The 14,831-nt window shown below is 37.1% G+C and overlaps 1 protein-coding gene across 1 annotated transcript in view; it reads right to left on the reverse strand.

The window, feature by feature from the left end:
* Positions 1-14,831, reverse strand: part of FER (FER tyrosine kinase) — a 202,581-nt gene that overhangs the window by 176,560 nt on the left and 11,190 nt on the right. The window contains exons 2-4 of the mRNA XM_009284184.2: positions 11,803-11,908; positions 5,805-6,063; positions 1,287-1,460 (exon numbers count right to left, since the gene is read on the reverse strand). Coding sequence (XP_009282459.1) covers positions 1,287-1,460; positions 5,805-6,011 — 381 coding nt within the window. The 5' untranslated portion in view covers positions 6,012-6,063; positions 11,803-11,908. The remainder of the gene's footprint in view (positions 1-1,286; positions 1,461-5,804; positions 6,064-11,802; positions 11,909-14,831) is intronic.

A 14,831-nucleotide genomic window follows, 5' to 3' on the forward strand; every position in this document is an offset into this window, starting at 1 on the left:
ATGGCTTGTAATTAATCATTTGGGGAGTGCTCAATATGCACTATATTTTTTTGAAAAAGCCTTATTTTAAAAGATAGTTTTATGAGAGATTTTATTAGTTAACTTATTAACAGAAAAAAAGTTTTGCACAGTCTCTTTTAAAAGTATACCTGAACTTCCAGCAGTCTTCTTTCATCTAGCCTCTCTTTCTTATGTTTCTTTCTTTCTTTCCTTTTCCATTTCTCCAATTCTCTATATATTTAACCTCTATTATTTCTAACGTATGCTACCAGTTTTTCCTCTTTGTCCATCCTGACTGTTTTCAGATGCACCAATCCATAAGTGGCTGTGAGTGACTATTTGGCTTGGAAATTTTATCAGATAAGACAGCCTACTGACCATGCATCAAAAAGGATGTACTCCCTGTAGTCAATACCTGGGGAAGATGCCAAGATCCTAGCAAATTATGGAAGCAGTCCTATTAGAGCCAACATATTTAACTTAATATATGTTTAGTACTAGTTTAAAGTTCTTCTCATAACCAGCCCAAGAATCTTTTACTCATCAGTCCATAACATTTGTACTGTACTACTCAGATGTTACATTTTAATTACACTACTCCAAATCTCAAATTCTCTGCTGGAAGAAAGAAGAAACAGTGCTCTTCCTTTTCTCAGTAGATCTTTCACACTATCAGTCTGATTTTTGACATTTGCAGTTAAACTTCCCCCAGAGCACCTGAATGAAACTGTGATTTCTGTCAGCTTTACTGACTAGATACAGTACTTTCAACATAAGCAGGACAACTGACATGTGATAGTAAAGGCCCCAAAGAGCTCCATCTGCAGCCTTAATGTTTGGTTTACACTTGATTTGTATTTTAGAACAGGGACTAGAATCCTGTCCCCACCCAAAACAGCCTGGACTGTCAAGAGCATTCATTAACAAAAGTTTTCAGTGCCCTGGTCCCAGGCATGTCTAGAGTGGAATGAGAACAGGAAGAGATATGGCATAGAGAAGTGTCACAGAGAATCATCCTCTACTGGAACAAGAGCATTTCCAGTGCTATCTGTCCATAGAAATACACACAGAAGAAAGTTTTCCATCTCTGCATTGTCAGCTAGCAGGGGAGAGAAAATATGGAGGAAATAACTAAAATTTAAACTAGGCATTCTACATATCACAAATCACTACTTTTACCATAGCACAAACAAAAACAGAGGAACTAAAAAAATCCACTCTCAATATATTACTTTTTAAACATACAAAACTATAATAAATTTATAAAGCACAGTTGAATAAAATACCTTGTACATCTCTGCTTCAATTTGTTGATGAACACCTACATAACTCTTCTTAACTTGCTGCTTATCTTTGATCATCATTGTAAGCCTATGCAAAGGCCCAGAATTAAGATCCTCTGCATGTGTCTTCATTATTTTGCTCAGTTGTTCTGTTTGCTGTACCACAAGCAACCAAGACTATAAAAAGAAGTCAGAACAGAAAAGCACTTACTTATTCTGGTTTACAAATAACCAAATGATGAACATGAACTGTGGGAAAAGATGCATCCCTGTTTAAAACAATTCAGTAAAAAAAGAATTTTAAACTTACCCAAATGAACTTGAGATCTTCTAAAATAAAGTCCTTCCTGCTAAAGCAAAATCATGCCTCAAACTTAATCATAAAATCATAAAAAAGCACCAGAGACAAAAATACAATACTGTATGGTCACCCTTCAGCACTCTCGTAGTACTTCTGAACACCGATGAAATCTTTACAGCCTTTTTTGGAATACATCCCCAACACCCCTGACAAGCATGTTCCCGTGTCCTTTGTTCTCCTGTGTCCCAGCCACAGTTACTCTAGTCAAGCTGATTTCTCTGCTCTTGTCTAAATAAACCACAGTAATACACATTTGAGTGTTTACTGTTTAAGGGGATACCATTCGTCAGCTGCTTCACATAACTGACAGCATCAGAGTCAGGCCACCAGTATCAAAGCATAGGGTGCTAACAGGTTAAGAGACAGAAGCACTATCTGTCATAGTAACCCAACATCTTTCTGTACCCTTACTTTAATAACTTCCTTGGCCATTCTGTCAGTCAGTTTTCAGAACAGCTTAATGTGCTGTGTGTGGCTTTGAATTTTGATTAACTGTAACCTAAACGGAGAGACTTCCAATGCACCACAGATACAAACACACAATTAAAGTTCAATTCAAATAAAAGCATTTGTTACCCTAAAGATCCCTGTCACACTTTGTTTATGGGAACAGTACTGGATTCCTTAGAGATAAAAATTTCTTTACTGAAAGAGTGGTTACACATTGGAACAGGCTGCCCAGGGAAGTGGTTGAGTCACCATCCCTGGAGGTATTTAAAAGACGTGTAGATGAGGCGCTTAGGGACATGGTTTAGTGGGCCTGGTGGTGTTGGGTTGACGGTTGGACTCGATGATCTTAGAGGTCTTTTCCAACCTTAATGATTCTATGATTCTATAACTCCCTGACATTGAATGCTATGCTCTATCTAAAATTTCAGAATGGCTACATTCTATACAATTCCCAGGTTTTGAAGGCAGCTAGTATGCTAGTTTTACTAGCATTTATCTTACTCTTACTAAAGAAAGAAATCCACCTTAGACCATCAAAACTTAGAAAATTAATTTGTTTGGTAGCTTTGGGGTTTCCCTACATCTCATATATAAACATATATATATAATATTTCCGTATCTACATGACAATGCTGCAACGCAAACTGGATTCTAGAGAAGGAAACAAAAGACTCCTGTACGTATTAAACCACCTTTAACATTTCCTTTAGCTTGTGAACATCCCACAGACTGGCACAGAGCTATCCCAGACTGCCTAAAGTGTGGTGTTGTAAAAGGTCACAGCCTAGAGCTTCCTGGCTATGGCTGAAAACTGTTTCACCTCTCCATTACAGAACACTTTCCAAATGACATCAGAAGCCATATTGCAAAGCTGCGTAGGATAAAAACATCATTAAACATCTGAGAGGAGTGGGTCTTGTGGTTATAGAAGAGTTCATAAGAGCACGCTCAGAAGTGAAAATGTAGTCAGAGTTCTCCATTTTTTTTAAGGCTGATTTATTACTGAGACAAGTACTGTTTCAATCAACCCTGAAAATCACAGCAAAAGCATTTTTCAACAGGACAAGTGCTCTAAAGAAATACTTAGCTTACAATTCACCAGATGAATCAGAGTAAGTCAGAAACATAGTGAAAACTTCCCTTTCCATTTAAAAAAAATCATTTGCACATTTTCCTGTTTTTTGCATCCCTCTTTCCATACTAAGAAAACATAGGTTAAACAGGATCTCTGTGTTTTGTATGGTTATATTTTATTATTTTAAAATAGGAAAAGTGAAAGTGAAAAGCTATACTTGAGGAAAGGCTTCAAAAATTGAGATTTATAGGGGACAGAAAAGCAGCTGGGTGGGGATAGCAGAAAAGGCAAAGCATTTCCTTTCACAAAAAATAACCACAACCCAGCAAAAGCAATAAAATATAATATTGTTTGGTTTAACAGTATTTTTTAGACATATACGCACACAAAAGAGCTGCTGGGAAGCACTTAAAAATACTGCTTTTCTAGCATTAGCGGTTGCTGCCACTATGCCTTCCAGCAAGTTTGCTGCCTCTGCATGAAAAAAAACATGGGACAGATTTTCCCAAACACCATTTTCTCTTCAAGTGCTCACTCTTGCTGCACACTTTAAAAAAAAAAATATTAGACAGCTTGGTATTTGGTTTTGACGCCACATAATACCAACAATTTAATATACAGCTATTTTAAATCTTAGGAGATATAAGATATTAGATTTATGTCCTATAATATTTAGGTCATACTTTGATTCTGTAAAATGTCAGAAAGAGAGAAAAAAGTATTACGAAATAGTAAAGTAAATTAGAACGAGGTGAGTAAAGTAATCAATAATTCAGACTTTTTAACTGCCAAAACCAGTAAGACAACGTGTCACTACACAACTTTAAAATCCAAGGTGACAGTGAAATTTCAAGGCAAGCCCATACAAAAGATCTGTCAGTGGCATGCGAACATTTTTGCTGTTATATAAAGATGTAGAGATCAGGGATGGGGCTTGAGAGAAAAATGGCACCTCCTTCAGAGAAAAAAACAAGAAGAAAAAGGAACAAAAATAATCCTGAAAAAACAACTTGAGTGCCTATGTCCAAAACAAGATTTCAAAATGTGACACGTGCCTCTCTCCAACCCAAAAAGAACATGGCTTAAGTCAGATCTTCAGCTTTTTAAAATTTATTTGCCCACGGGAAGTGCCTATGTCACTGACATGAACTGTCCTAGACTGAGCTAGCTGCATGAAGGTTAAGGGTTGCTTATACCTTATAATGCTAAATATTATGATGCCAATGCTCCTTTACCTTTCTAGCCCTAATCTGCTCTGTTTCATTGCCTAAAAAAATTGCAAGACAGTTTAGCTAGCACATAAGAGCAAATCTAGTGGGGCAGCAATAGCAAGAATTGTTAGTCATATCACCAATAATTCTATACAAAACTTTGTGATCCAACAGTAGAAAGCTTGAAGAAAATACTCGACTTCTGCCAATCTTAGGCTAACAACGCTTTAATGTTTATTTACCAAAATCATCATAACCTAAATAGCAAAATCTATAACAAACTGTGTGTAAGAAACATAATTGGGTGAAAAGCATTTTAATTACACCACCAAAACACACAGATGAAAAAAAAGAAGGTAGTATGTCAATTTACAAGACAAGAATTATTGAGGGTGACGGAAGCAACAACAGAATTTATTACAGATAAACACTGTGCAGTGCTACTTTTGGGGCAGCTGAAGCAGGCTAACAATAGCAGTGCAGCTTTCAAGTCACGCACACAGCCACTTTAATCCAGTATAAATCTAGACTGCTGCACAAGGAGCAGTCACGTTCCTAATGCTATGCCATAGCTAGTATTCAAGCAGCCACTCCATAAGCCCACTATGTAAAAACTGCTTTGTCTAAAATTTAACTTGACCAAAAAAGAGTGTTTTCCTGCAGAGAGGAGATCAGGATTCATGCCAGACTGAAGGGACTGCGTAACCACTGCTACAGCAGAAGGGCCAAGAATTCAATAAGCCATTAAAACAAAATATTTTTCTCTAGTCAGGAAGGAATCCAAGTCAGGAGTGAAGCTTACAAACAGGTGACATAGAGAAGTTTGCTTCATTGGTACCTTTACTGGACTTGCTCTAAATCTGAAAATTAATAATTTGGGGGAAGGACAGCCTTACCTTTATAAAAAGTTAACACAGTTACTTTAAATTTGATACAAAATAACTTCACAATTATGAGAAATATCCTGAATTAATGTTTTGTTTTTACAACACACGCTGCAGTGTGAATAACAGCTGGAATGCTAGGCTTTGCCTTGGTTTCCTGGCATTTTTCTATTTCTGTCACAAATTATATATAACATAAACAATAGCTCCTATTTAACTGTCTTAAAAGAAAAGCTTACTATAGCATACTCTATTTTCAAAACACTAAACAAAGCAGCAGACTCAACCCAGGAACTTAAAATACTGAATTTCAGAATTCAGGATTGATTCTAGTTCAGTTATTATTTTCAAAGCAAGACTGGAGCTCAACTTCTGCATATTCCACTGAGGAACTAAAAGGAGCCCATTTTAAATACTTTGGCAACATTAACTCTCAAGAAGCTGAATGAACAGGAATCCAACTCAAACTAAAACAAACAAAAATAAATCCAGCACTGTTATTTCCAAGGATATTCCAAACTCAAAACACTTCAGTCTTACCTTGGACACATTGCTGATATAATCCAATTGACACGTGCTCTCTTTATCTACTTGATTACAAAGATTCTGTAAAGTGGAGGCATACTCCTTATCACTTTTTACTCGCATTACCATAAATTTCTTCACCGTTTCCAGCAGTCGCAGTTCCCAGTCTTGCAGTTTTAATAAAGCATCATGAGAATACTTCAGGTCACCTCCAAACCCCATTTTTTAAGGCACTATATACCACACAGGGGAAAATACAGGCTCTTCACCACATCTGAAAGCAAAACAAGATTCATGAGACACTTATTGAAAGAAAAACTTCTAACGTGACAAAGAGCAATTATTAATGTCTAAACCCTGAAATAACCTAACCGTAAGATTAGCCACATACATATACCTCCTCAAAATAAACCAAAAGGAGGGTCAGAGCACTGTTTTGAACACCCATCTATGACTGGAAGAGATCTCGGGCCCAGAACTGTCCTCCAGTTTTCATCTGCAAAATGTACTTCCGTAACTTAAAGTGGAGTTATGAGGGAACATATAAAAGCATCTAAGACAGGTACTAAAGACCAATCCACATATTTAATCAAGTAAGTATAGCTGACAGTATCTCTAGACAAGAACTGCCAACTACACTGTTCAACTCCTGGTGACCTGAAACATTTGTTTCTGGTGTTTACTGTCCTAAGAGCACAGAAAAATCCAATTAAAACATCAGCTCTCAGGCACTGCATCTGTGAGAAATGGATAACTACTTAGAAGCTAGTTTGCTCCTAAACACTGTGTTAGCAGGCCGTTAAACTTGCAAATTCAGCCTCCCAAAAATCAGAAAATATCCCAAACCAGGTTCCCCATGCAACCATCCATTGCTCCCCTGGGACACACATTAGTACAGAGTCCTTAAGTTCACGTGATTTTCCCCTAAGGCAGTCCAGTCTTACTGCAGCAAATGGACATCACTTGATAAACAGATAAGAAATGCTGCCTTATGAAATTCTATAACACAACTGCAGGTCAAAGACACCTGTTTGAGCTAGCTCTTAAACACCTGCATCTGATGAACATGCAGCCACATCATGGAAGATCTGAACCTATACATATGAGTAATTTCCACAGACTTGCACAGGTTTTGTAATGCAGGCTGAACCCTCTTTTCTGTGTATACACCAAAAACCTGTTCCTATACTAATCAGCTTCAAACTAGGTAAGATAAACTTACATAAGCTGCAATTATAGCTCTGGACTGCAGTGCAGACACAGCCTGTGTACTGCTTATTCACTAATTCCTGCACTCCAGACAAGTCTTAGCTCTTTTGGACACAAAACTACCAATTTCTTCTTCCATTTTCAATTGCCACTTAACATTTGTAAAACACTCTGCTAATTTAACAAATTTATCTTTCTAACAGCCCATGGGGCGAAGCAGGGCTAATAATCTTATTTTACACCGAGAACTGAGACACATAAACTAATGTCAACATTGTACCAGCTAACACTGGTACGTACAAGGCTTAAAGACAGACTTTTCAGAGTGCCTAGCATTTTTAGCATATTAAGTATCCAGAAAAAAAAAAAAGATGTTACTTGCTTCAGTTACCACACAAAATATCAGAAAATTTTGCAAATCAGAACCTAGAGCGATCTCCAGGGTAGCCTGACTCCCAGGACCGTTCCTCTCTTCCTGCAGTTCCCTGCCTCCATTAGCTTTTCCAGAAAGTTATGGAGATAAGCCCCACCCACTACGTGTTTATTCTCAGAACACAAACCATGCTACATAATGAAAGAAACAAAGATCCTACAAAGAAAATAAGAATAGTGCCATGTTACTATGTATCTACAATAGAGACAAGTCAAGGTTGTATGAGTTAACATACAACAATGTATGAAACAAATGTTTCAGGTCACCAGGAGTTGAACAGTGTAGTTGGCAGTTCTTGCCTAGAGATACTGTCAGCATATGTATGTCAACATACAACAATGTATGTTAACATGTAACAAATATATGAGTAACTTTAAATCTATGGCAAGCTTTCATATGCTTTTTAATTTGAAGCTGTATATTTTAGTCAGAATTCTGGCTGATGGCTAGGAGCTCAGTCACAAAGAGCAACAGTAAATAATTTGTGCTGGCTTGATTTATAAAGGACATATTATGTCATTATTAGTTGTATTAATGATAGTATTTTCACAGTTAAAATTTAAGAACAGTCTTGCAAAACCACTAATATTTTAGTAAGACGAGCGAAAGAAAAAATCTTAAAGCACCTATTTATTAAGATGACTGGAGCTGCACTTGTGACTTTTCGACACCCTTCAGACCTATATCCACTTTTGTGACCAAGCTCATTTTTCTCCTAACACAGTTTAGCACATTACCTAAATATCCTAGCACATTAGCTATGAGAAAAGATAGTATCTTTATTTTCTTACATTCCAGATTCAGAAGAGATGGGAACTGAATCTCAGGACGAGGTCTGGCCTTGTGCTATGAGTAAAGTGCTGATATGCTTGCTTTTACTGTAACCTCTGTCTTTTACTGAGAGGCAGGAAGGCAAGGGAGGGACGAAATATTCTCAGCATATGATATTTCAGTCTGCTTCTACTGACTTCACTGCGGAGCCATAAGAGTATAAAAATCAATAGAACAGAAGATACAACAACATCTCACTCCAGCCTGCTAAGCCTCCCTTCACTAAGTAGCAATTAGATTTTTTCCGATTACACTATTAAATGCCTGGGTACAAAAATTGCACACATACTGGACTCTGGTCTTTGTTTTAAATTATTCCATTCACCGTGATAGAAGCAGTACAGCAAAAATTTGTTTTGCAAAAGTGATAAAATTCTGATTTGGTTAGGCTAACAAGCATAAAGTCTCAGAGCTGATGATTCCCAACTGGGTAAGCCAGTCTCCATACACCTTCCTTGTAAATTAAGAAAACGTTCAATCAAGACATTCAGCAAAACTCAAATGCTACAACATTGTGAAGGCAAAGGAGTGGCGAACAAGTATCTAAGACCTAAGCCACTTAACTGTCGATAAGCTAAAAATCAACACTTTTAATTAAAACCACATTTAATTTTTTAACACTTTTAAACAACTGAAAACAGTACAGATCACACAGTCACTTACTTGAAGCCAAAACTGTAAGAATTACCAAACACGTGAATAGACATGTTCTATGCAATCTGTATTTCAAATACTCTTAAAAAGCACAAGTGCATTTCAAAAGGCCAATGTTCAAAGACACAATAGCTGGCACCAATACAGACAGGTGTTTTCCCAAGTTTGCGATCTCCCTGCTTATTGTGCACAGATGAGTTGACAGCTGCCCTACAGGGTCAGCCCAATAGAACAGAATATTTCAGTCGGAAGGGACCTACAACGATCATCTGGGCACAACAACCCCTTTAGATCAGCACTCTGTCTCCAACCACGGCACAAGGAGATGCTGTTTAAGGACAGCAAACAAGTTGGGCTGCTATTTGTGGCGTGATCCTCTTTGTGCTTCCCCATGTTCACAGCTACTGGATTATGGAAGAAATACTAATAGTCCCATTTTTTGGCTTTACCATACAACATTACAATGTTCACACTGAACACTTCAGACAAAGACAGATTCCCACACAGATTTTGCAACCACAGACTACTGGCAAAATTGCGTAGTGCAACAAAATCTGAACCCAGAAAAGATTTACTGTGGAACCAGTAGGAGATATGGGGAGTTTGAGACACAAACATACTTTCTACTCCAATGTTGAAAAGATTAAAATATAGTGTGAAAGATATTCGGGGGGGGGGGGGGGGGGTTTTTTTCACAAAATGTTCACAGCTACTGGATTATGGAAGAAATACTAATAGTCCCATTTTTTGGCTTTACCATACAACATTACAATGTTCACACTGAACACTTCAGACAAAGACAGATTCCCACACAGATTTTGCAACCACAGACTACTGGCAAAATTGCGTAGTGCAACAAAATCTGAACCCAGAAAAGATTTACTGTGGAACCAGTAGGAGATATGGGGAGTTTGAGACACAAACATACTTTCTACTCCAATGTTGAAAAGATTAAAATATAGTGTGAAAGATATTCGGGGGGGGGGGAATTGTTCTCAAAAGAACATGGGAGAATATTTTACCTTAAAGGAAAAAAACAGAGATGGCATCATGTTTTAAAGTAGCTAGATGGAGATTTGATGACAATGAACACATGATATGCTAAATTCATACAGAAAAAAACCTTCAGGAATTGCTTACTGTTACTGTGAAGAGATCTTTCCTACTTCTGGCAGATACCCATGAGGTTTATCTCTTCTTGCACACATGAACAATGCTTGCATAATTTGATGTGCCAGTGAAGTTTCAAACTGAATTCTAGCATGTTTTGTAAAAGTAAAATCCCAGGGGCATCAAGTAGGACAAATGAGTTTCAGCTAGTTTATTTATTTTTTATTACATATATATGTATGTTACTATAAAAATTACTGGATATGCAAATTAGCCAATCAATATTTGATAAGCTTTAACAGTTAAAATATGTCGCAGAGCCAATTCCAAGAAAGTAAGACTTCCTTTTTAGTGTCACTCTCAAAATAACAAACTGATCACTGACAGGAAGTAAACACTCAATGAACATATAATAATACACTGTGAATGAGCAACCAGACCTTGAACAGTTCTAAATTTAAGCATAGTTACTGAAGGCAGTTTACGGCTTGTCTCAACCACCACCACCACAGTGGTGCAGTCAGATTCTAAGTGAAGTAATGTTAAATTTTGTCAGCATGACAGTGAGAAAATCCAGTGACAGTCACATAATCTTTCAACACGGTAAGACTCCCCTCAGCAAATAAAGCCAATATTCCAGCATTAGTAGCTTCCTGGATTCCAGCAACAACTCTGACGAAAGTAGTTTTCATAGCCAATCTACATTTAATTTAAAGATTGCTAGCTGTCCCTGACACAAGACTGGCCATACCGTGTCAGATCAAAGGTCCTGTGTGTCTGACAGTGACCGAAATCAAATGAGCAGGGAAGAACAGAGCATGTATATAGCAATACTTTCCCAAGATGCTCTCCTACTCTTATAACAACTGGTGCCTTTTGTCATATATTGCCATGAAATATATCCAAGACTGTCATTGCTAATCTTAAAATAATGATGTATCCACATGCGTCAGTTGGAACTTGTGGTTTCATAATATCAATGACAAGGTAGGCAACTGACAAACCACAAACCAGAAGCACACCTGGCCCCCAGTTAAATTCAGAACAGGAAAGCACAGCACACATTGGGCTCCTCCAGAAGGAGGAATATGGAATGGGCACAATATGCAGAGAGCATCACCCTCACTCTTGATCTGCTGTCAACTCCCTTGCTCCTAAATCTACACGGGCTCCAAATCACTTAGCATGGCTTATATTTTGCAGACCCTTTCTAGAAACATTATGAATACTGCAAAATCAGAAAAGGAAGAGGACTTGGATTCAGGAGACAAATCCTCAAATTCAAGGCTTCTGTACCGATTTAAAAGCAATTTTATAACAGGTGATCAATTTGTTAGACAGTCCATCTCAATTTCTGAATGTGAGGCTTATAGCAGTTATAGTCCATTAAAACAATGAAATAAATCATTCTTAGCCCTCCATCCACACCTTAAATAAAAATTGGACTGTTAGACAATTGACGTTTCTGTTAGTGTAGGATCTACTCCTGGAATGTACAAGACCATGAAACATAAAACATATGCTTTACCTACCGTTTGTTTACACTAACTACATGTTCAGAATATGATATATATATGCATTTGATGCAAAATGTATGGAATATGAACTAGCTGAATTAATGCTTCCATAGAGCTATTGCCATCAATAAACATCCAAAGTGTTAATCTATAAAGCTAGCTTGATCGTTTCAAAACTAGTCTGAAATATTAGTGCACTCAAGGCAAAATAGGCAGCTTATTTTCAGGAAGGCTTTTCTGCAAAACACAGCTCACATACCTTAAAAAATTTTCCTCAAGAAATGATCCTTAGTACGCTTCTCTATGTCAGCAGCTACTTCTTCTGATTTTCACTTTCTGAAATAGACTTTTATTTTCTGGGGACTCTGTTAAAGGAAACAGATCAAACACTATTTGTAATCATTTCAGCATTTTAAAATACATTGCAAAACTTAAACTTAGGAAAGCTGCTTTGCATTTTCAGATTATTACTCTTCTTAAAAAGAGACAGAGATCAAGAAAACCAAAAGAGCAGACGTCTCAAATGACTGCAAGGAGTAGTATGCTATCACTTCATACACGCTATTTTGAGGGAAAAAATTATTTTGCCTCTACACATGTAACCAAAGATTATTTTTTTTAAGTTCTTGGAATTTCTTACGACACAGTATTGTAGCCGGAAAATTGGATCATTTCATTTATTTCTGAACTTTGCCCTTAATAAAAGAAAAAGGAAGCTCATTAATAAGGAAAACTAAAGCTTCCAAGACCAAAATTCATTATATGAAAGACAAACTTAGTAGCGGTATTTTCACTGGACTGTAAGAAAACTAGTGGCAACATGAGAAAGGGACCGATCAAGACACAGAAATTTCTTAGTGGCTCTAATTACTCCAATATCTAGAATAGTAAGAGGTCAGAAAGTTAAGATGACTAAAATTACAAGCTGTAACTCTGGACTGCAATCTAGGTGAAGCAAACTGCAACAGAAAGCTGGATCTTTGAGGTTTTATATTAAGAAAAAAGTATATAAAATATAAAAAATAATAAGAAACAGACTTTGCATATAGCTTACAAGTGCAAGGTATACTGTATAGGCTACATCTGGACCAATGTTAAGTGTTCACTCACAATCTCATACCAGAATGTCTCATCTAAAGTTAAATATCTAGATGAGACATTCAATATTGGTTTAGCAATGCCCTTGTAAGAAAAGACACATGAAGCAAAAGTGAAAGACAAAGTGTGTAAGGGTAAAGAAAAGAGAACTATTTTGCAGATCTCTAATATTTAAAACAAAGCACTAATCATGGACACTTTTATAAAATCTTACAAAGGGATAGTTTTAGTTCATATTCAAGCCAACATTATTTAGTATTCCTTTCTGGTAACTTATTGACATTCTAGAAACAAAGTGCTGCCTAATATAAATACAAAACTTCCATTCTCCATGACCAAAAATAGAAAAGACTGTAAGTGATGCTTACATTCAGTCACTGCAAAGAAACAGGAGCTATGCAAGCAGATACAAAAGGAGAAAAAAAATGCAGCAGGCTAGAAGCATTACAAAATTCACCACATTTTAATAACAGATACAAAAATACTTGCTGCAAAGTTGCAAAGCCCAAGAGAAAGCCTTCACCAGCAAAAAGTTACAAGCAAGAGAAAAACATCACAAATACAAACCAGTTGGAAACACCAGAATATCACTGGACAGGAACACTATTTTTAACCCCTTTCCTGGTTCAAATGGGACTCATGAAAGTAAAACACATGCTACTACCAGCACCTGGGCACATTCAGATTTCAAGCAGATGTTAAAGAACTGCATGTGGTAAAATGAACCCCTCCTGAAAATTCCATTTATTAAATGAAACAACAGACTGGAGCCACTTAAACACAGGCAAGCAGTATCTTCTGCTCTCTGCACACAGACAAAAAGCACACCTTTTTTTTTTTTAAAGAACTACTCTATCACATACGTTAGAATGGAGAATTTTGTTTGTCAATATAAAAAAAATGCAAACTCAACTTTTCTTCAGAATTCCAATTACTACTGACTTTTTATCTATGTGCATGTTTTCACCTGCATACAGGTCATTAGTAGAATTTAAAACCGGTAATAGAAGTCCAATACTGGTCTAATTGATAGGTGTATGCTAGCTAGTACATGGAATTATAATAAAAGCTTGCCAGTGAGCGACACAGTCATCTGTAAGAGAGCAATAAAATGTTACAAAATCAGTGCTGCTATTTCTGAGCTCAAACATAGTAGAATCTGATAGTTACAGACAGCTTGCTACGTCAATGCAATAAACCACTAGATAATGAAGATATAAAAGAAAGAATTAAAAGATAAGGATAGAGCAGAAAATCTAGATGATCTGTCGTTTTCCGAAATTACTGCCAAGACAGTCAAAGCCAATCCCACACCAGATCGTCTTTAGACTGGGGATATATAAGGCATTCTCTCAAAATGAAGCATCAGAGGAGCATTTAAAAATATCAAATTAATAGTAAGAATTCACCAGAGCCAGATACTATTCAGCTGAAGTGTTAAAGCATCAAATATGAAATTGCCAAACCATTAATTCTGCAAAAGGCTTAAGGTGACCTAAGTAAAGAGGAATGGAGAGTGGAAAATGTATCAAATTTTTTCAGAGCTTGACAAGACAATCAGGAGAAGCACAACAAAGACAGTCTGAGTTCCATACCGGGCAAGGTGGCTAAAACCATACTGAAGAATTTGTAGGCTGGAATAATAGGGAGAAAAAAAACAACACAGCTTTTGTAGAGGAAAGTCATGCTTCGCAACTTGAAGAGTTCTTTGAAGGATCAACGATCCTGTGGATAAAGGTGTTGGAAGTGCTAGTGAACAAAAGACTTCTAAAAAGTTTCCACTGTCTCTCATAGGAAGCTGTTACAGAATTGAAGACCTTGCAGGGTAAGATTTAAGAGACAAAGATTCGCAGAAGCCTCACCAGAATCTGTGCCAGGACTTGGGCTGCTGTTCAGAACGGTCACCTGCATATCTGTCATTTCACGTATCATCTGTGCTTAAGTTTGCAAATTATTACAAAATTATTATGAGCAATCAAAACTGACACATCATTAGGTGCTGGAGTGTATCCAGAGAAGGGCAACAAAGCTGGTGAAGGGTCTGGAGAACAAGTCTTCTGAGGAGCGGCTGAGGGAACTGGGACTGTTTAGTCTGGAGAAAAGGAGGCTGAGGGGAGACCTCATCGCTCTCTACAACTCCCTGAAAGGAGGTTGTAGCGAGGTGGGGGTCGGTCTCTTCTCCCAAGTAAC

Source organism: Aptenodytes forsteri, unplaced genomic scaffold (genome assembly GCF_000699145.1).
Source record: "Aptenodytes forsteri isolate BGI_AS27 unplaced genomic scaffold, ASM69914v1 Scaffold69, whole genome shotgun sequence".
Lineage (NCBI taxonomy): Eukaryota > Metazoa > Chordata > Aves > Sphenisciformes > Spheniscidae > Aptenodytes > Aptenodytes forsteri.